The sequence below is a fragment of the Phoenix dactylifera genome, chromosome 12 (assembly GCF_051530095.1).
Source record: "Phoenix dactylifera cultivar Ajwa chromosome 12, Ajwa_hap1_PhDact_Kaust_v1.1, whole genome shotgun sequence".
Classification (NCBI taxonomy): Eukaryota; Viridiplantae; Streptophyta; class Magnoliopsida; order Arecales; family Arecaceae; genus Phoenix; species Phoenix dactylifera.
Genome location: NC_143201.1, coordinates 17,190,648 through 17,213,908, shown reverse-complemented (window position 1 = coordinate 17,213,908; position 23,261 = coordinate 17,190,648). Strand labels below are relative to the sequence as shown.

At 35.0% G+C, this 23,261-nt stretch overlaps 1 protein-coding gene across 2 annotated transcripts; it reads left to right on the top strand.

The window, feature by feature from the left end:
• The first annotated feature begins 702 nt into the window (after positions 1–702).
• LOC103716140 (uncharacterized) lies at positions 703–11,022 on the top strand. 2 transcript variants are annotated; one of them, XM_088708688.1, is made up of 5 exons: positions 703–1,225; positions 3,734–3,784; positions 6,063–6,196; positions 10,330–10,430; positions 10,533–10,673. In XM_088708688.1, coding segments are annotated over exons 1-5 (717 nt in total). In that variant the 5' UTR covers positions 703–796; the 3' UTR covers positions 10,535–10,673. The 2 variants fall into 2 exon arrangements, with proteins under 2 accessions (XP_088564814.1, XP_008802241.1); XM_008804019.5 differs by having other exon boundaries at positions 708–1,225; positions 10,522–11,022.
• The last annotated feature ends 12,239 nt before the right edge of the window (positions 11,023–23,261 follow it).

Below are 23,261 nucleotides of genomic sequence, written 5' to 3'. Positions count from 1 at the left end.
TTTTAGATTCCAAATCATGAGCTCTTATAAAGAGGAACCATATTATAAATTAAGATCAAGTAATTGTGACACCTAAAACCCAAGCTGAAACAAAGGAATAACAAGACTATTTTGCCTGAATCGACCTATTTATCATCCAAACCTATTTAGCTTGAATCTAAACCTATTTATGGTAAGTCGAACATGGATCAAATTGATGAGTCGAGTCATTATTTGACAGCCTTACTAGAAGCTCATGTAACATAGGCAATCGTGAGTTAGAAATTAAGGCTTAGTTGAGTTGAATTGAGTGCATCATTTTTTTCACAACAATGAAAAATACCAGCTGCTATAATTATCATTACTCCTAGTCAGACTGATCTAATGGAGGATGACTATAAAGGCATGCATGGTACAATATACCATCCAAAATTTTGTGAACTTAAATATTAAATTATATAGCTTGGTTCATGCAACATAAGTATCTTCTACTAATTATTGAATATATTATAGCTGACCAGAGTTACAAATCAATCAATCTTGCTAGAAACAAACCAAAATATCAAATAAATTATATGAATGTAAAGTTTCAACCAAATCAGTAACCTAATTTTAATTTTTCCAGGACCTTGCACGTGCAAATGAGTCAACTACTCAATGCTTCGGCAATCTTTTAACAACAATTAAAGAGAGAAGAATTTAAATATTTTATGAAAAGTGAAAAAAAAAGGAAAAAAAGGGGGAAAAAATCGCAGGAGTAGCTTGCTTCCTCTCTTTCTGCCACGCTCCCAACGCAAACTACAAAGCTCCTGGCAGTATGCTTCTCCGCCCTTGTACTCTCGGCTCCTCCGCCGAACCCCTCCTTCTCTCCTTCTCCTCCTCCTCCTCCTCGCCCAACCTCTCCTCGATTCGTCGAATCCCTAAAGCTCTTATCCCCATCTCCCCCCTGCCCGAAGGCTTCCCAACCCTAGCTCCGATCCGTCGCGCCCTCCCTTCTCGCCACGCGCTATTGCGCTGCTCCGCGAGGCGCATCGAGGATGCCGCGCCGTCGATCCGTGAGACGGCGGAGGAGGTGCGGGAGGCCGATGCGAGGGTGGTGGAGGGGGAGGCGGCAGGCCGCGACGGAGCGGGAGGGGCCGGGCTGAGCGTGGCGGTCGGAAGCCCTAAGCTTCCGTTGTGTCTGAGTATGTATCGAATGAGCCTGGGGGATCAGGCGTTCTTTCTCTTGGCGTTCATCGCTTCGACGGTATAATTTTTTTTCCATTTTAATTATTTTGTTTTCTTTCTGGTTAGTGCCTTTTAATTTGTTGCTACGTGCTTTGATGGATTCTTCCCAAAAAAATTATTCCCGTTTTTTTAAGTTTAAGAATTGGTACTGTATGAATCATTTCCTTTTTCTGTTGTTATGCTTGCTGCTGCAAAATATCATCTTTTGATGCAATAATTGCAGACTTAGTTTTCATCTATATTTCTCCATGTTACTAGGATATGGATTTCATATTCTCTGCTCTTATCTGCAATCGTTTCTTTTTTTTAAGATAATGTGTTTTGGAGAAATTAGATGCACAGATAGCTTAATTGTGTTAAAACTTTTAACTTTTTTTTTTTAAATAAAAATGCAGTCAACACGGGAGTTTTGTTTTATCTGAACGTGTACAAGTTTATATCAGCCATATTTCCTATTTTTCTTTCATCTGATTCAATCATAGCGAGTTCTTACAGTCTTATTGTGTTCCACTTGCATCACGGATCTTTTTCTTTTTTTTTTTCCTTTATGTTACTGTCTGCTGGGAAAATTAGGATTTCAGAATACCATAAATTTAATATTATGTTTTATTATGTCCTTTTAACTTCCTTTTCCAGTTTGTTAAGTTGGAAATTTGGTGTTTTTAATTAAATTCTCTTTTATTAAATCTAATGGCAAAATGGGTATCAAGGGTCTAATTTGTAAGTAGAATATTTGTGCTCCCCCATGCCCCATTTTCTGATTTTTGTCATAGCATGGTTTAACTAAGATAGACATGAAGAACCAGTATTTTTGACCATTTATTGTGTAAATTTTATAATTATGTACATGATTCCTTTCAAATTTTCCTGCATTGGCATGATGTAACTGAATAAGAAGTTTTAGTTCAGTAGTAATTTTTCTCTTGCAAAATTTTGTTCAATTCATGAATTGTCTCAACTAAAAAGCCATGGGGACCTTCATAGTAAGATTTACATCTCATGGCTGATATGGAATTCACCTATTTTTAGTAAGTTTCCTGCTGTGACCAAGATTAATCTATCTTACTGAGACACTCGCATCCGGCTCCTAATATTGATGTATGATATCTGTCCATATTATGAGTCTCAGTTGTAGCTTACAAAGATTGGTGGAGAGTTGGATTCTTTGAACAACAAGTTTGATCATCCATTTTGGCATTAGAAGAGAGTATTTGTTCTTTTTTTGAGATTGATATAGAATGTAAGGATTGAAATAACTCCACAAATTGTTATTTTTCTTACATCCATATTAATTGGAAAGTTTGGATGAGAAACAAGTATGCAAAGACCTTAACAAACAATATCTTTTTAAAATTTTTCTTTTAATGTTAAACAAACAACATTTAAAGGTATAAATATATATTTTAGTTAAAACTATATTTTATTCTATGTATTCGGATATCTTCTTTTATTTTCTCATTGCCAAGTTAGACACTAGGATACAAATATGATTCTGATTCTTGTAGCCATGTCCATGCAACACTGAGATTAATGTACTTGTAGCTGCCTAGGATATAGGAATTTATTACTGGTGTGTTAAGCAAAAATTTTCACCTATATCTGTATTCAAGTATATCATTTACTATACTATATCCCGCTTATGTTAGTTCTCTTGGTCATGAAAAAAAGGTGTGGCCGGAATGGAAGCATGTTTCTTGTCTTGTCAAATGCTTTTTGGGGAAGAAGATTGGCAATTTGTTTTTCTATGAACGGCAAAGTAGCTAGGAGGATGTTGATATGTACTAAATTCCATGTATTTGTCATAAGTGAGATATCAAATCCCAGCATATGATCAAAAAGCAGGGCCCTTCTGTTCTCCTCAATATTAATACAGGCATATGGGGGCATCCTGAACTATGTTTCGATGATAAAGGAAGTAATAAATATTATATCTTTAGTTCAAATAGGGTGACAGGCTCCTTTTGCTTACATCATTGTTGACGGTGGTTTGTTTAGAATCTCTTCATATGTTGTTCATAATTGTGATGGCATGAAAAATATAATTCCAAGTTCATAGTTGAGATCAAAAGGGAAGATTGCTTCTGCTCTCACTTTTGTTGACAGCGGTAGATGGAGAACCCTTGTGTTCTTACAATGGCCTACTATGGATAATGCTGCCAACCCTCTGTTCTCCACCCAGGTATCCGTGCTTGTCATTGGAATACTAGTTTGTCTTGGACAAGCATTGGAACAAAGAAGATGCCTTAACGGCAGCATATGGTGGTGAAGCAGGTGTTGGTAGCATTACTTCAATATTTCTATGTTATTGTATTCCCATATATCATGTGCAATGTCATATTGTATTTTAGATGAGTAAGGTTCAAACAACATCACCATTTTAGTGGTGCCTGACTATCTTGCATAAATAGGCTACGAGCTTAAAACTCAATGGGAATAGCACTTAAACTTTTAGGTTTTTAATTGTCTTTTCATGTTCTTTTCTGATTGATTTGAACTGATATTCCAATTGGCTCAATTTTTGATGCAGACTTCTATCGCATTTACCAGCTTAGTGATTGCAACTATTCCAACACTATTTGTAAGTTTTTGGTTTTATTCTTCTATGTAATCTTGTACATTGGACTTTAAATGCTTGTGAGGAGATTAGGGGCATGCATATGATATTTACAATTTTACATAGTATCATTAGTCCTGGTAAAGCTTTGTAGATTTTGTGCTGATTCTTGCTTATTCAACTTCAGTTAAATGAAGCTATAGTTTTGTACATAGCATATGACTAATATCAATTATTGTATTACTTAAGATTGAGAATGTTAGTTTGTGTAAATTAGTATGTTGGTGCTTTTAGATCCAAAATATGGTCAATATAGAAGTTTCACTTCATAATGTTCAAGTCACTTGTTTCATATCCCAGACTTGGAATCCTGCTTTGTCGAGGAAATGTCAGAGTAATAGATACATCAAAAGATTTAAGTAGATTCCAGTTGTGAATTGGTGTATTCATGTCAACTAAGCAAATAGTATGTATAATAGAACAGTAGAAGATTAAGTTGTACTCAACAAATTCAGTTACAGGCAACTCACTGTTTTTGAGCCGATGATCTTTAATGTGTTCTTGTACACAATTTTTGAGCTAGTGGTGATATTTAAAATTCTAGATGCTTACTATAATTACAATTTAACATTTTGAAGAGGGCAACTCTGATCCTTCATGTGCTCTTTCCACTTCTTGTATCTCATCTTCCTGTTTCCACTTTTTGTTTTTTAGCTTCTAGACTTTCGATACTTCTTGTTAGAGCTACCTTAAGTTTGAGTGGAAGTTCATATATCTGGCTTATTTAGTATTCTCTTTGTTGTTCTATCCTGTCTTGCTAAAGTTTATGATCTTCATGATTTTGATGTAGGGCCTTTAATTGGCTCTCACTGTTTTCCAGACAATTATTTGTTTATAGTTTAAACTGTGTCTCAGTTCAGGCTTGAACCGAGCTTTATTGGAGCTCGAGTTCAAGAATGGATCAGTTGGAGGGTTTCAGTTGAACTTAGATGCTTGAATAGGCTCCTATTTCACTTAGCTAGAAAAGAGAATCAATCAAGCTCATTTAAATAGAAAACCACCTGGCCCAATCTTGAAGTTAATGTTTGATACACATTTTAACTGAGGTTGATCAGGCGTTGGCTTTATCATGCTTCACCTTCTTACACTTGTACCCCTGCTATACTTTGAGGTATAATGACCCAACTAGAGCTTGCAGCATATGCCTTCCTTGTGTGTCAATTTTGTTTTCCATGTGCCTGAGCACTTCTGCTTGTCATCAACTTAGCTTGCTCATGAACATATTTTGTAACTTGGACTATGTTGCCATCACTTCTGCTTGTCAGCAAACTGGCGCATTGTCATGTGCATGAGCACTTATTTGTGGTAGTTTGCTCTTAAGAATTTTCCTAGCTTAGCCTTCAGCCTTAACACCTAAGCTATCTTTTCTTCATAGCTTGTAGTCACTATTTCGATGCCTTCCTCGCATTCTTATTTCCTGTAACTGGGTCTACTTTAGATTAGATCATTGAGCCTTCATAGAATGGCAAACTAGAAATCTTGTTTTTCTATTAGTGGTCGTTGGGTGGTCAAATCATCATTTTCATGTATAACATGATATGCCTTGTCAATATGAAGGATAGACCAGTCTTTCTAACAGAGAACAGGTTGCTATTTTTTGGCTAGTTTTCCTTCAAGTAGATCTAACTATAGATTATATCATTGAGCTGTCATAGCATCGCAAACTAGAAATCTTGCTTTTCTATTAGTGGTTATTGGGTCCAATCGTCATATTCATGTATAACATGATATGCCTCATCAAAATGAAGGATAGACCAGCCTTTCTAACATAAAACAGGTTCTTAGTTTTTGGCTAGTCCAGCAAAATGCCAGAAGTAATACCTTTGCGCAAAGGATAGTTACATTTCAATCTGAAGGTGAAGGTTGCAAAAATATTACTGATATCGTTTTATAGTTCTCTGAAATTATCTTGAAGATGGTTCACTAAGAGAAATCTGTGCTTAAATTCTGTCTAGTTGAGGAGAGGTATTGAAAAATATTCAACTGTGCAATAAATCTATTAATTTGCACAATAGCCTAATATGCGTACTACCAATAGGTTTTAGGCTCCAAAATTCTGGTAATTTAACATGAGTTTACACTGTTCAAACTCATACTTACTTTCCAAGTTTAACAACTATAAAAAGCATGGACAGGTTCAAGTTTTAACTATAGAATTGATATCTTGAACAACTAACATTGTTCTTACATTCTTCAATGACATGTTCCATCCCAGTTATATATATCCCTTTTCCTTATGTAGGCAATGAAGAGAGCTGCAACATCTCTTGCAAGGTTGGCAGATACTGCTCGAGAGGAGATTCCTAGTACCATGGCTGCAATCAGACTCTCAGGCATGGAGATCAGTGATCTTACTTTGGAATTGAGTGATTTGAGGTATGCAACTATAGCTACACTCACACACAAAAGAGAAAAAGGAAAGATAAAAGAAAAGAATTTAATTGCACATGCCAAATATATATTACTAAAAGGAAACGTGGATTTCTTCAATTTAACATTCTCATAATTTTTTCCACTAAATGCATCCTCCATATTTTCTGTATTCTGATAATCTTTGATGAGTTAAACTGTCCTTTGATTCTTTAGAGAAAGAACAAAGAAGTTTTTCATTGCTTGCTGCATCCCTGTCATCATGCAACAAGATGGGGAGAGTAATGATCTGTATCATAAGGAAACTGTATACCTTACAGAATTTTACTCCACTTAAATTATATTATCACAAACAAATTCGAATATAACGCTTGGAATTTATCATAATGATCTGCCCTCAGTCTATCATTTCTAGAATTATGCATCTTCTTTTATAGTGTCTGTGTTAATCATAAAAATGAGAAGTTGTTACCAAAGTGTATGAAGGAGTAGCTAGAAGCCTAGAAGTGTTCTGGAAGCAAGTATAATTTAAAGAAATCTGGTCTGCTGGTAAAGTGCTTTAAATTGAGGCATTGAACTGGATTTATTGATATGATTGTCGTTAGAAGAGCAATTTATCTTAAGACCAAAGGCTTACTCACCTGAAGTATGAGTGGATTTGGAGGCGGGTAGAGTTGCAGGGAAATGGATCTATCAAAGCAATTTTGAATAGGGAGCACTTAGTAAGTGACTGTGGCAGCAAGTTTCCTGAGAGCTTCTAAAGTGGTTATTATGGTGCCATAGGTAGACAAAATCCTCCTACTAAGACGTAAGGAAGCACTGGTTCTTTGTTGCCATGTAGGAATTTATAACTATTTGTGTATGCTGACCCATTTTATTTTCTCCTGACAATAAAGGAAGAATTATCCACTCTTATCAAAAAAAAGGGGAAGAATAATTCAGGAAATATGTGTTATACTATTTTAGTTGTAGAGTACCATGAGTTAATCTCATAATTTATGGGAGTTGTGTCTTTATCAATGTTGAATGCTCCTTTCCCTCTGGCGTTAATCTATTGGTATACTGTTAAATATATCATGGAAATTAGTCATATTTGTGCTGATGGATATTTATATCATCTTTTTTCTTATATTTATCGTGGGAAGGTGGGTTTCTACCTGCTGCAGTTGTGTAAAGTGGTGGAGCCAAGAATTCACTTGCACAGAGGTGGGGGTGGGGTGGGGTGGCTTGATTAATATATTATGATATTTGAGGAATATGGAATCTTAAAATTCTGTAACTGTTTGTGGCTTAATAATTGTATCGAGCTCAGGATAAATTTAATCTAAAGCTTCGTTTTTCTTTTAGGCTCCAACATGATGAACATTACATGAAGAAGAAGGAAATTTAGTAATAACCACCAATGTGTCTTTAGAAATCTAGATATCTTATATGAAATTTAGATTTTTAAATAGCTTATAAGAAATGTTTTTTTTTAAGATTTAAGAAATGATTTTCTAGGAAGCATCAAGCAATCAAAATTAATCAGTTTGGCTAGAAAATATTGCAAAGGTTTTTGGGTAGAAACATAAAAGCATCTGAGATTACATAGATGATGAGTGAACAAATGAAAATTTTAAAAAAAAGCTTTTGAAAAGAATGACATGAGAAACATCTTCAAATGAAAGAATAAGAAAGAGAATGAACAAATGAAAATTGAAAAAAAAAGCTTTTGAAAAGAATGACATGAGAAAAATCTTCAAATGAAAGAACAAGAAAGAGAATTGAAAAAACACATATATTACTTTTGCTAATATATTGCTTGCAGGGCATTTGGTTCCACTTCTGCGAATGCCCAAAAAACATAGTGATCTCCATGAATATCTCATATCATTGGATTCTTAAGTTACCTGTTCAGGATTACTATCAGTGGTTTAGGAAATTAGAAGCAGATAGAGAAGGAATCCTTGGTAAAAGGAGGCATCGGGCCTTGATTATAGTGTGAGGCTCAGGCTTGTTCTGTGACGGGCCCACTCAGAATGAATGGAGTAAATCATTTCCATGCTAGCAGGGATTAGTTAAGTTTTGGATGGAGTAGATGAAGCCCAAGCTAGTAGGAGCTGGTGTTACCAAATTTTCAAGGGGGGCAACTTCCGCTTCTCACCTCTCTATCTCCGCCAGTGGTTATGTTCCTATTGCAAAAATATGTCTACGGGGAGTGGGAACCTCAAACCTAACAAAGAAAATGCAAAGGGGATAGTTTGCACGTTCCAGCTCCTTGACTAACTTCCTAAGCTATGATGCTGCCGCATCATAGGATACTAGTATGCCACAATCACATCAGTTAATTCTTTTACAAGTAGAAATCAGCTTATTACCTAGATAGCAAGAAATTTTGACTTGTGAATGCATCTACAGAAAGAGAATAAGTGGACAGAAGAGATTCAGTGTCTTCTTTTTTTTCAAGTCCATCGTATCCCTTATGTATCTCACTGCCTACAATTAATGCAAGAAAAGTGATGGGTGGAATACAGTGGTTGAGTGTATCTGTTTAAAAAGTGAATGAAAAGTTACAGGCTTCCACATAGATCTCTATGCAAACTCTTGGAAAAGATGGGTAGTTGACAAGACTTGGCTCCCCTTTGTAAAGCTAGACATCACCCAAAATGTGTTCATTGGTAAAAAAAAATAAAAGAAAATAAAATTGAGGTTCTTCTCCAAGACCCAAATGATGGTTTCTCGTGTTACTCTTCATGCCTTCTTGAGTTCTATATCTTCTCTTGAAGTTTCTTATACTGAGATTTCAGCAAATTACAATCTCCCCTACTCATTAGTCAAGCTTCCTAGTACATGGATATTTTACTCACTTAGGGGACTTGCAAAATGGCGTTACACAAGACTGCCCATGAATAACCCGTCTTTGTAAGGGTTATAACAGTTACTCTTGTATCAACTTAATTAAATTATTTCATCTCTTAGGATTAAAGACTGCATTTATCTCAGCTTTTTATAGCCTTCAAGTGAGTGATTTCACAACCTGCATCTCCTAAAACCTCAATGTTCACCATAAATTCAGTAGTTTTGCCATTATTGTGTGGATCAGCACAATATTTCTGCTTTGTTTTTTTGGTCTGGTGGTTGATTGCCAGCCATGTCGCATTGTATGATTCCTACCCCAAAGGGCACACGACCATGAGATGGTGAAATAATCTCCATCTAACTGAACATGTATGTCATCAATGCACTGTCTGAATAAAACTGGAGACTGCCGCAATGAGCACCAATCTGAGCCTGGGAGTCTACAGTAACATTTTTTTCCTCTTGCAAGATATTTTACTTGGATCCCCCCGCATTGCTGCATCAAACACTAAATCTTCCTGACCGGCGGCCATATTGTGATGCTGCATAGGATATGATTTCTCATATTTGATAATGTAAGCCAAGTGTTTGGCGTCAATTAATATACAAACAGAATCCACTCTGTTCTGCCAAGCCACTCTCAGGTATGAAGTCAGTGAACAAACAGAATATGCCTTGAAGAAGAAAACCTAATCTATTAACCTTAACTGACTCCTGCTGAAGCCCCGTTTTTTATTTTGATGGGCTATATCATCCCACAAAATTATGTGGAGATCACCGCCAAGGGTGTCCTCATGAGAGTGATGAAGATGAATTAAAAGTTACAAATTCAAATAATGACTGCCCTTCCAGACAGAGAGGAGTCAGCTTTGCAACCCTCCAATTTGATGGTTGTACCTGTACACGAGAGAACTAAAATCCTGCAGTTTGAGTTGAGATCACTGAATTAAAACACTCATATATATTAGAGTTTAGCTACTGAGTTTGATTTTTCTTCATCTGACTAATCCTTCTTTATGTTGCTGCCCACTTCAGAGAAATGCACAACTTAGATTAGTAATAAATCTGCTTCTTAGTGTAGGTTTATGAGCTTATCAGGTCAAGTAGTTGAAGGTTAAAATCGTAAAATCAGCAGTAGTGTAATATGGTTTGTTATCATTCATCAATTTCTTGTTCTTAATGAAATGGAAGTAGTTCAGTCACATTTTTTCCATTGATCACTGAACTGATTTGCAAATTAGTGTATTTTAGATCTGGCTTCAAAGAGTGACTCTTATACAAGTGTTATCTCTACAACACAGCCAAGAAATAGCTGATGGTGTTAGCAAATCAGCACAGGCTATGCAGGCTGCAGAAGCTGGAATCCGGCAGATTGGTGCCTCAGCTCGGCAGCAGACCATGTGTATGTTGTCACTTAGATTTTCTCATTCAGATGCTAAAACCTGTTTTCTTTATGTTGAGCTAAAGTGATTTTATGCTGATGTTTACATCAGCAATGATACAGGAACGAGCAAACTTGCCCAACATTTCTCTGCAACCTGTGGTAGCCGGTGCTGCAAGGAAAACTTCTCATGTTGTTGGCCAGGCTAAGAAGACTTTCATGAATATTATTTCACGTGGTAATGAGTATAGCTCAGAGGGTGAAGACATGTCCAGCAAAGCGGAGTTTTGATCATGCAAAAAATGACTCTGGAAGCAAGAGTGCTTCAGTTTTTAATGTTCAACTGCTATAGTTAGCAGCAGTTGATCTGGCGTCATCTTTGTCCAAAAGGTTGGTGCTGATCTTAGTTCATCTACATTTAGATTAAGACTCGGAACAATTTAAGGTATGATCTAACACCGTTGTAGATCTTTGCATTCTAATATTTGTTAAGCAAGATGTTGTCAATAAATATTACGGGCATCTAGTTATGTGGTTGTTCATTCTCTCTTAGTTCTGCAGCACTAGTAACATTGATAAACTTGTGGGTTGTTTGAGGCCACACTTATTACAATATTTTCACAATGTCATATTCTTTGTCATATCTAATCTCATGGTAGAGGTATGAGATGTTATATTTGCACCTAAACTTGCTGGTTGTATGGCGGCTTGTCGAGTCATGTTCGGCAGGCTGGCCAACCACACCATACTGCAACATGACATGTCCCAATGACCAACTCTCTAGTCCACATTGGCCATCCATGCATCAAGCTCCATTGCCTTCCATGAAGCTAGAAAAGCTCTGCCAATCTTGTTGCTAGACTCATTGTCGCCCCACGTCTTCGTAGCAACTCTTTTCTACAGCTTGAATTGTATTTTTGTTCCACAGAGTTGCTAGGGTTGTGCTGCATCTTCGGCCTGTAGGTTGAACTCCCATTTGTCTTCTTGAACCTTCTCTAAAGAGAGATGGCCCCAACATAAGCATTGGGAGTGGTATGAATACTTCCTAACTAATTTGGCCCTGGGGTCTGTTTCTGACATCATTTGGAAGGAAAAAGGCTGGGCTGATTGTTTAAATGACTGTTCAGAAGATCTAAAGTCAAAATTATAACTTGCTACACATTCTGTGTCAGCTACTAGTCCTTATCAATTTTTCTCTCAAGTGTATGCTTCTTAGTAGATGATCAAAATGAGAAGAAAACAAAAATGTCCATGATTCAAGGAAATATGATTAGATGATGATTGATTGTGGCTTGAGACATATTCCAAAACCCACTGCAGTTGTGAATTTCTGCCCTTAGAAGTATCCCAATACAGTATCCCAGTATATGCCCTTAAGATGAATTTCTGCTAGTTGTGACTTGTGGCAACCTCTTTGGGTTGGTCCACCAGGCCCCATTAGCTCAATAACCAATAGAGGATCCCAGTATATGTCATTAGGGGCTCGATTGGTTCGCGGGAAAAGAAGGGGGGAAAGTACGGGAAAGTAATGAGATGCCTCTTGTTTGGTTGGAGTTTTCAAAGGAGAGAGAAGGAAAAGTTATATTCCCATGGGAATGTGATTCCCACATTTCATGGGAAAGTCTTTCCCATGAGAAACATGGGAAAGTTACTTTCCCATGAGGCGGGAATCACTCCATTTTTACTTTTTCCCAAAAAGTCCCTTCAGCATTAAAGAAGCATTAAAGAGGCATTAAAAACCTAATTTTTATTAAGGGCATAATAGGAATTATATATAACTTTCCTAGGAAAGTGGATGGCCAACCAAACATAAACACCTTGGAAATTTGTCACTTTCCCATGGTCAACCAAACATGCCAAAAATACTTTCCTAGGCATTCTCTTCCTAGGAATTTGTTTCCCAGAAATCATATTCCTAGGAAGGAAAATGCTTCCCGCGAACCAAACGAGCCCTAGAAGTCTAAAATACTCGTCCCCCTTGGCTGTGGCCCTTTGCTTTGCCTCCACATCTTAAGCTTCCCTTTTCCCTCTAATTGCATGATTGCGTGGTGCCCCCTGTGATATACTATGGTTAAGAGTGCTTACTTTTTTATTTTTTTATTTTTTTGGGGAAAACTGGATCTTTATTATATTATATTTGGATAAATACAGTTATGAGAATCAGTGTGTAAAATATTTAAAAACTGCGTAGGGGCTATAGAAGTAGAGGTCCATAAAATGGTTTCTGTATGGTTCAATCTTTTGGGGAACTTTGGCCTATTGCTCAAAATTCAGTGCTAATTCAATCTTGTGTTAAGAAAGAAAGAAACTCCCTACAAAGTTCCTGTGAATGTACCATGAAGTCTTCAGTCTAATACCTCCTAGAGGATAGAGTACTAAAATGTTTGGCTAAGCCTTAGTTGATACCAAGATTTACTGACTTCTGACTTGTTCTTTGTGGCTGGCTCCATCTTGATGGAAGAGGATAGGTTTATTGATTATTCAACCGATCACTTAACACAAACTCTGATTTGCATTGTACTTGGATCTAATATTGGATCATGTTACCTAGCACTATGATCTGCCCATGTCGAAAAGCCCTGCTATGGGAACCAAGCAGAAAGAGAAGTTTTAGGGACCAGAAGAAGCCATAAATTTCCATCACTCTTAGGGCTTGTTTGGTTCGTGGAAAACATTTTTTCTTCTACAAATATGATTTCTGAAAAAAAAAATTTCTAGAAAGAGAATGCCCGAAAATGTACTTTTGGCATGTTTGGTTAAACCTGGAAAAATGACAGATTTCCAGAGTGATTATGTTTGGTTGACCATTCAATTTCTTGGAAAAATTGTGTGTAATTCCTATTATACTCTTAATAAAAATTAGGTTTTTAATACATTTTTAATGCTGAAGGGCGTTTTTAGAAAAAAAAATAAAAGTGGAGTGATTCACGCCTCATGGAAAAGTAACTTTCCTATGTTTCTCATGGGAAAGATTTCTCCATGAAATGTGGTAATCATATTTCCATGAGAATGCAACTTTTCCATCTCTCTCTTTTGAAAACTCCAACCAAACAAGAGGCATCTCATTACTTTTCCATTGACCATACTTTCTTCTCTTCTTTTTTTCGCGAACCAAACGAGCCTTTAGATTTTAAGAAAAAATGAACATTTTTCTGTTAGAACTTGTAATCCTAATTTATTGGAATAGAGTACATTCGGCCATCGTTGCATTCCTCTAATTTTTCTCTTTTCTACAATACCAGCTTTCTAGACTAAGTGTAGGTTGCTTTGCAGATGATCACATGGAAAAGGAGGAAAACAAAAAGAAAACCCGTGACTAGATTAGATCATTTCTAGGTAATTGTTGGACAATTTGGATGGGGGAGTGGGAAAACTATTGATGGCGACTTAGAAGGAAGAAGACCCCAACTTGTGCCAATAACTTGTGGCCAAGGGCACATGATATTACAAAGCCTGAGTCCTTATTGAAGAATCCAAAGCCTGTACAATGCTCTTGGTCCGTTTTAAAGGATGGTAGTTTATGATCCGATCGTCAACTTGACTCGCGAACGACCTATTTTAAACAAGTTTAAGGTTTGATATAAATGATTTTGTATCAAAAACGGGTCAACCCGTTTAGACCTATTCATCAAATGGGTTGGGTTTAAGTTTATACCTTCGATTCATTTAGCCCATTTTGACCAGTTTAATAATTAAAGCGAATTATAATCCGATATATTTAATCTGTTTAACCTATTTAAAATCTACTTAACCTATTTCTGACATATTTAATCTGATCCGCTTAACCTGTTCAAATCAATTTAATCCATTATAAATTTATATAGACTGACTTGATATCTCTAATAAATCGGTTGTGGCAGTTGGATCGAGCTACCTAGTTAATAAATAAGCTAGATTCAGATATAAAATTTTGATTTATGTAATAAATAGATTGGATTCAAATTGACAAATATTTGATCCAAATTGCATTTGCCCGTCCCAACCTAATTGCCAGCCATGGTCCTCTTGTGAGGTTCCATACCTCCATCTCAATATACTTAGCATCATGCATAGATGCCGTTACTGACATGGCCCAAAGACTTAGATGCCGTTACTGACACGGCACGATGACTTTTAGTCGCCACTTGTAAGTGATGGTAAACTTATCCCCGGATTCCGTATCTCCTTGGCTTTTGAAGAAGGTATGTAATAACCAGGGCATCTTCCCTTGTTATACTAAATGATGCCTAAAAGTCTCAAATACCTCTGTTATGTCCACAATTATAAGCTTGTGACCATTATAGAGAGTGTTGAATAATATATATATATATATATATATATATATATATATATATATATATATATATATATATATATATATATAGTGGAGGACAATTTCGAGCTTTCCAAATGTCCACATCCTTATTATTAGTGTGCCCAATACAAACAAGTCTGCCGGCATAGGTCCTCATTGAAGAGTTGTAGGTTTTAGACATGTTTTTCTTCCTTTCGGATTTCAATTTTACGTGATTATATAGGTCATGTAACAGAAATCAAGCATTGGAGCTTGTGATACGGGGACAAAATTATGCCTTGCAATAGAAATGCGATTCATATGAGGGGGTACAAGATATAGTTTTTGATGCAAAATCACAAAGATAAATTGATCCAACCTAGTTAGAGCCGAACATGGAGAATAATTATCAATTATGATTTACTGTCATGCCTCCAATCCGAGATCATTAGCCGAAGGTTGTGGCAACTACCGCATACTTATAGAAAACTCTTTGTATAAATATTCAAGGCGTCTCATGGTATCATAAACAAGCAATGGAATAAATTTAAATAATCAATGTTTAAACTTTACTTTAAATAACTAATGTCACACACCTGACCCGAATTCGCTAATCGGGGGTCGTGTCAACCGCAACATACTCATAGAGAACCCCCCTCCCCACACACACAAACATACATGACATTTTAACATGATATCATAAATAAGCAGTGGAACAACCTTAAATAATAATAAATAACTTTATTTCAATAACTAACTCAAAATTTAAATGTCTATCATTATGACATTTTGCAATATTGGTCTAGCAACATTGAGGGTGCCAATTATTGCAGTTGTGGAAGTCATTAGGAGTTGTACTAATGGCTTGGGTTCAAATCTTGCCCCGCACATTTTCCAGCTAAGTTTCTTCCCATCTATGCCAATATTATGAATGTTTTGCACTCAAACTCTAAAACTAGGAGAACCTTATGTCAACATTTCATTTGTTACTATATCTATAACACATGCATCACGATCATCATAAATTAGATCATTATGGATAACTACGAGAAATTAAGCATATATATTAAGGCTCCACTAGCTTTTGCTCATGGAAGCAACCTATGATAGGTTGTTGATTCCATGCGATTCAAGAATTGTGACCTAGCCATTCAATATTAAATGCTATGGTATGGAAGTTAGTTAAAATACCTTATCAATGGGACAGAGGTGGGTGCTTATAATCATGTAAGTGGAAATTTTTCAAGGTAAATCAGCTAACTTGTCGCTGTTAGTAGCCAGCAGGTGCCATGGTGGTCCAAATATAATATGGTTGGTGGACTTCGTTTTTTGCCTTCGTGAGGATCCACATACTGTAAGGTAGCTCCTTGACATAATGGGTGACACATTTTCTTGATGGTGGCTCTCTGGCTAGAAAAAGTTCAGGTGAGGAAAATAACAGAGTTGCGAATTAACCAAACAATTGCAATCTGCCATAGCCAAGTAAGCAAAGTCTTGGATCGAATTTGGCATGGGTTAGGTTTTTGGCATTTGTAAGAAAACATTCAATGCTTTGTTTGAATGGCATTCGATGTTTGGCTTTCAGCACTCAATCTTTTGTTTGACTGGCATTTGATGTTTAGCTTGTACTTGTTCTTGTTCATTCATAGTTCTGCACAAGTTTATGCAAGATCAGGGATAATGAAATGGCCAGCACAATCAAAAGGCAAAAGTAAAGTTTTAGTGAAGAAGAATTAAACATAAATTGGCATTAGATATTGAGGTTCATGTTCAGCCATGATATAGATAAAATATCTAATAAATTTATTGAGAAGTGATTACCGGGCCATTTATAGATTTCAAAGTTCAACTTGTAGTGCACTTAGCTTGCGATGGAAATAACATTTTGGAGAAAATTACGACAACACCCCTTCAAATTTTCACAATTTGTATTCATGTCCAAAACTTCTAATTTTTTCAATTAGATCCTAGAACTTAAGATTTGGTTGCAATGTAACTTAGCCATCCATCTCCGTTAGAATATGTCAACACGTGATTATCATTTGCAATAAGTTCAAACATAAAATTTCATTAATATCCTTCCTGCTTGGATTAGAAGAGTGGTTATGTTTTGATAGGAATGGATCCCCAAATTTGATTTCATTCCACCTGTAAACAACAAGGGAAAATTATCCATTTTCACTCAGACTGCCTATGGTGTTAGGGCTCAAATAGACAGCCAAGTCATACTGCAACCAAATCTTAAGTTTTGAGATCTAATTGAAAGAATTAGAAGATTTAGAGTATAAGTACAGATCACAAAAAGTTGAAGAAGTGTTGCTATAGTGTTCTAAAGCATATCCCCGACAAATGACATTCTTTGCAAGACTATAGAGAATTAATAAGGAGGTGTAGGAATGTAATCAGAATTGATTCTCTATTTTTTTTTGCTACATTTTGCTGATAAAAAAAAAGAATTCTTTTGTGACATCACTTCTTGACATCATGACATCACTTTTCCAAATAAAGCACACTTTTTGTTAGCATTATAGCGCTTAAAAAGTATTGGACCACATATAAATCAGGTCAAGAATGATAATAGATCCACATCCAATAAATTAGGACTTAATTTATTGGATAATCAGAACAAACTCCTTTTAGTATCACTTCTTTACACCATGACATCACTTTCTGATGTCAGTGCACTTCTTGCTAATACAATTTGCACTTAGCAAGCATCTGAGGTAGGATGAAAGACCCATATCCAATGGTTTTGATAGAGGTCATCATCCTAGATTAAATTCTTCAACATGTTAAGACATTTGACTCTCAAGACTAGACTTCATCAACCTTTTTTTTAAGACTCAGTGATCTTGTCAGTCATATTACTAGGAGCCATCTAATAAAACTCTAATCAGATTGGACCAATCTTGTCAAAAATTAGTCTTAAAAATCAATCTTTGGTCTGAATCCTCGAACTAATTTCCCTCCTAGTGTCAGTCAGGCATACAAAAAGTTACTCTTTTGGCAAGAAGGCCACCAGATGAACCATAAGTTTCCCTGCCTACTTCACACAGACTCAAGGAATACTTTGTGGGACCTCTCTATAATCTAAAATATTTTCCCTATTCCCATCCCCAAGGCCTAGAGTAAGCTTCTTAAAAGGGTTTATCCAACCAGTGGTGGCTTGCCGGATTCTAAGACTAGATCAATTAATTTATAATGCAATGGATATATGGATAATAAAACTTTAATTTTGTTGTATTTCTGAAGCAAAGTTTAAGCTTCAAACTAGTATAGGATTGCAACGCAAGCAAATCGAACTGGGTAGAGAGTAAATTCTAAGCTACCTCAACCTCTAAATTTCTCAAGCCTAACCCAATCCTGTCCGATCCCAAATTAAGATTTCTCTAGACGAATCCAACCCAGCTCTGTATTGGTTCGGCCGGATCAGATTGGTTGGTCAGACTGAGTTGGGTCATGCTATATTCTTTGGATTTTTAATTGAATTGAGTAGAAATTTAATATAGGCGAAATATTTAGGGTATTTTTGTAGAACTAATATTCGTTGAATTGAGTTCTCTACCATTAAAAAAAATTAATTATGTATTTATATATAATTTAATAAGATTAAAATTACATAATAACTACTATATTATTTGAAAAAAAATCTATTGATCTCGGATAGAGGATGGATTGGCGGATCTTGGTCAAATATTGTGACCTGTTCTAACAAGCAACAATATTGAGCGGTACTTGGGATGAGGCCAAACTAGACTTGAGGTTTTGCTTGGAGTCCACGACTTGGGTCTCTCTCTCTCTGTGTCTCCGTCATCCATCCCTTGGATAAGAAGTCTTACAAAGTGGCGGACCGATAAGATGGGCGACGTGAGTGGAGGAGGGCAGAATAGTCCACGGGAACTTATAGCCGCTTGGCCACGCTTTCCGCTATTCCAACTCCGTAGGCTTGGCCTCCACCAAATGAACCGGGCCAGTAAAGAGTTTAGCCACTAAAAAAATAAATTTTTATAAATAAAATTTAGAAAACTTTACATAAATATCCTCCTAAATATTAAATTTTACATAAATATCTTTCCAAAATTAATATTTGCATATATGCTCTCATAAAATACTTATTTTGCTATTCTACCTATTTTTTATCATTGTTTTTGCATATGTACCAACGCCATCTAACGTCGTTAAAAAATTAATAATTTCAAATTAAAATTACAAATACTCTGAATAAGTAGATTTACAAAAAAAAATATTTACAAGACGTTACGATGTGGGACAAAAAAAGTAATTTTAAAATTTTATTTTATTTAATTAAAATAAATATTATTTTTTATTAACGGTGTTAGAAGAACTGTTATATTAGAGGCATTTGTACAAAAATAATGTTTTATGAGGGTCTAGAAATAAATATAAATTTTAAGAGGGTATTCAGGTAAATTTGAATTTTTAGATGAGTATTCATGCAAAAAATTCTAGAATTTACTATACTTTTATTCTATATAAATTATATCCTACTTTTATATACATATCCCTCCTCTTAGATTTTTGGTTACCCTTTTGCATTAATATTCTGTAAAATATATAAATACACAGCAGGTAAATGAGGTAATGGTATTAAAATGTATTCAAAATGTTTATTTATTATCAAGAAATCTAATAAGAGGGGCGTCCTTGCGAAAATAGGATAATTTGAGTGACAAATATATGTAAATAGTATTTTCTAGAGGATAAATATAAGAAACTCGTCCCCGTTGGTATGTATACCAAAAAAAAATCAATAATTTTATATCTTTTCGGCTGTGGGTTTAGACCAGTTTTTGATAAATCACAAAAAATTGTTCTACCCTCAAAAGGATAGGCATATTATTTCATAACTTGGATATGTTGCTTATATGAACATTTCGACCACTTAAGCTTATCTAATCCAAGATTATTAATCTACTGCAGTGGTACCATCTATTACAATACAATATTTTTTAGCATAATTTTGATTTCAAATAAACATTCATGTCTTGGAATAGAGAAGCAATGCTATTAATTATGGCAAATAGTAAGAGAGAGCTAATGTAGGCATACCCGGGTATAGGTATATATTACCTATACATGATGATAATTACTTAGTTTCCATGTACAGAAAAATGATAGAATAACAAGAGTGTATGTAACTGTGGAAATTAATTAGCAGAGGTGTCTAATCTTCTATCATATTGTCAAATATTATTTTTTTAGTTTCGACATAAATAACTTGGTAAAATGTCCTTTAGATTTGACATAGTTAGGTAAAATTCAGGTGGAGAAATTATTACATGCTATGGGCATCATTAAGTCAGGTTGAAACCCATACCCATTAAAGGATCAGGTTTGGGTCGGATATGGTCCTATGGATAATAAAAATACGTACCAAGTTTGAAATATTTTATCTTAAAGAGTTAATTAAACTAACAATTCATGCTTTGAATAGTTTATCATGAAACATCTAATAAATGCTACAAAAATTAAATCAAGTACAATATAGATTAAAAATTGAAAAGATATAGTGCCTAAACATGTTCTAGCATATGTTTGAAGACCCATACGAACGTGTGTATAGTCTCATATTTGTTATGCATTAGGAAAATCTTAGATATATGTACAAAGTCAAAGAATCTAAATAATACCTTACAATTATCTTTTCTAAATGAGGTATTAGGTTGTTGCAAATGGTATCAGAGTAGACTCAATCAAGCTTGGTATAATAACCATTGGCTAGTCTTGGCATTTGTGATTGGATTTGATTGGATTTAGTTTCTAAGCTTGGTAAGGATTCCACGGCTTTAATGGAAGAATGTGAGGATACGTATAGATATATATTTAGTCCCATAGTGGTTATGTATTAGAAAAGGCTTGGGTACATATATGGAGTCAAAAAATTCTAATAACACCTTTCATCTAGTTTTATTGGATAAGATCCTAGATTATTATAAGAAGTTTACCTTTTTTTTTCAATTAAAGGATATATAAATAAAACTAACATTATATATGTATTTTATGTGTTATGTGTGTGTATATGTGCATGCACATGTGTGTGTATGTATACATATGTATATGTGCATGTGTTATATAATTAACTAGATAATTATGCAAATTCATGTTGGATATAAAAATCTCGAACCCAAACCCAACTCACAAGTTTCTAACATGTTTGACTTTGATTCTAAACCAATATATTCATCATTGAGTTTGAGTCAAGTCTAGGTTGGGGGTGGGTCAGATACCATGTTCTGCCTTCTAATTAATGATCAGAGTACGAAACCTATATATTGACCCACAACTTACTTTCTAGCCCCTTTTCTTGGGGGCTAATTTTCCTTTAGTCCTAGTATCTGTATAAACACAAATAGAAATGCATATAAATAGGATAAATATGCAAAAATTGATATAATCATGCATAAAATAGGCATAAATATATTTAAAGCAAGTACAATATAATAATTCACCTAAACTAAAAGGTGATAAATAGGATAAGGAGAAACTTCTAAGTTTCATTCTAAAAGTAGAATATAAATTTTTTTAATTTATTTGACGCAATTGTTTGTCAAGAAATACTTTATTTCCAAAATCATAATATTCTAAGCAAATATATAATTATATCTCATAATTTAACATTCTTCCAGGAATTTGCTTAATCTCATCAACATAGAAATTTCTAAACTTGCTATTATAGAATGTATAAAAGAATGGCATAATGTATACCAATAAACTAGCTGGCCGCTAGCATTGGATCATTAATTTAAATTTGAGGGCATAAATTGTCAAAATTGATAAAGTCTCTTATGATTGATGCAAGATATCTAGGTTCAGTCTATCCCACACCCTATTTTTTAGCAAGGCGTTCACCCATCCTAATTCTTTTAAAAAATAAATTGTAGAATTGAATACTTCAACCTAAGAATCATCCATGTTAGCAAATTAAAGCACTGCCCCCACTCCTACTCCATTAATTCTCTAAGTTTCCTGCAAGTTTCTTTTGTGACATGACTTCAAAAAGAGTTCATTGTGCCTTGCAATGCCCCCACTCAAATCATTGTTATGTGTTGCTAGTGGACCCAAAAATATGACACATTTATATGACAACTTACTTGGCTTGTACTTTTTTTAAAAAAATACTATATCATCACAGGGACCACTTGAGAAAGAAACCTAGGATAGATTAAAAAAATGAAAAAAAAGCACAAGTTTTGCTCAAGGCCTTGTCCCATGGGTTAGCCTCATCTTTGGGTTCACAAACAATTTTTCCTTTCTTTCTTTTTATCCTTCAATGATTCTATCCATAGACCTTTTCCTTTCATAGAAAAAGACCGTCTTCTTTGCCTGTATACCAGGTTTATAATTCTATATGAGCATCCCTTTCATTTCTATAATATAAAAATAATTTTCAGCAAAAATATCCTTATTTAGCCAAGTGACCTTTCCCTTTCTTCAACCAAGAAAGAGACATCTCCACTATTTCTCGAAGCGTATTTATTGGGAAAAATTTTCCTTCTTGCGTGGACCAGATCTTTATCTTCCTACGGAGACCGGGGTTTCAAGTATCACCACCCAACTAGAGATAACCTTTGGGAAAAATTGAGGACAACTTGGAATCAGAGCACCATGTCAAGTCCCAATCTGCCACTCACGCCTCCATCATTTTTTTTTTTGCTGTGTCCAAAATACCCTCCATGGTTTTTGCTCTACAAAAAATATCTTTTCTTAAAGGAGAATTTAATTCGTCACAACTAGCTATTGAAACTCTGGCCTGAGTGCAGGAGTTGACTCCCTGTCAAATTATTCATATATACCGAAAGACAAACAGTGCAGCAGACTGAGTCATCTTCTATGTTGCCTGGCATGCTGGGGCGGTCCTTTGGACTAGTTTAGACTGTATCCCACATGCTTTATTTTGTTTACTTTCTTTTAACATGTCTAGTTGTATTCACGTTAGAGGTATATGAATGAAATACCGTTTTGATCAAAAAAAAAAAAAAAAACTCCGGCCTGATCCCTGCCTCCAATTATTTTCCTTACCTTCTCATGATATATGAACAAATACTTTATTATCAAGATGTCCATCTCGAGTGTGTAAAATAATGCAAAATCTATCGCATGAAATTCTGATAAAATAAGAGTTAAAATAATGTTAATTTTGCATATAGAATTTTTATGCGTTCATCTTTTTTGCACCGTCTTTTTTTTTTTTTTTGCATGCTGCCAAACTTGTACGTAAGAAAAATAGGAAACATATCACGTAGAGACAAACTTCTTTTCTTCAAGCCAGATCCATATTTTCAGTTTTTGTCTTAGTATTATCATTATATTTGACTAAATATCTTGATATTTTTGTCCAAAAGCTTGACCATTATATTTAAATAAATAACTTGATGTTTTTATGTGGAAGCTGTGTCTTGGATGTGCTTAGCCCTGCAAAAAAGTGGTCCCATCTTTTTTTTTCTTTGTTAGTTTTTTCTCTTTGGTTTTTGAAGTAAAAGATGAAAGGTTGAATTGTAAGAACTATGATTATAATAATTGTTGAGAAATGAAAAAAAATGTTGTGCACCATGATATTT

Coding starts and splice junctions, on each gene's coding strand:
- LOC103716140 (XM_008804019.5), top strand. CDS start 797: ATGCTTCTCCGCCCTTGTACTCTCGGCTCCTCCGCCGAACCCCTCCTT. Junction 1,226..3,733: donor TGGCGTTCATCGCTTCGACG/GTATAATTTTTT, acceptor TTTTTGATGCAG/ACTTCTATCGCATTTACCAG. Junction 3,785..6,062: donor CAACTATTCCAACACTATTT/GTAAGTTTTTGG, acceptor TTCCTTATGTAG/GCAATGAAGAGAGCTGCAAC.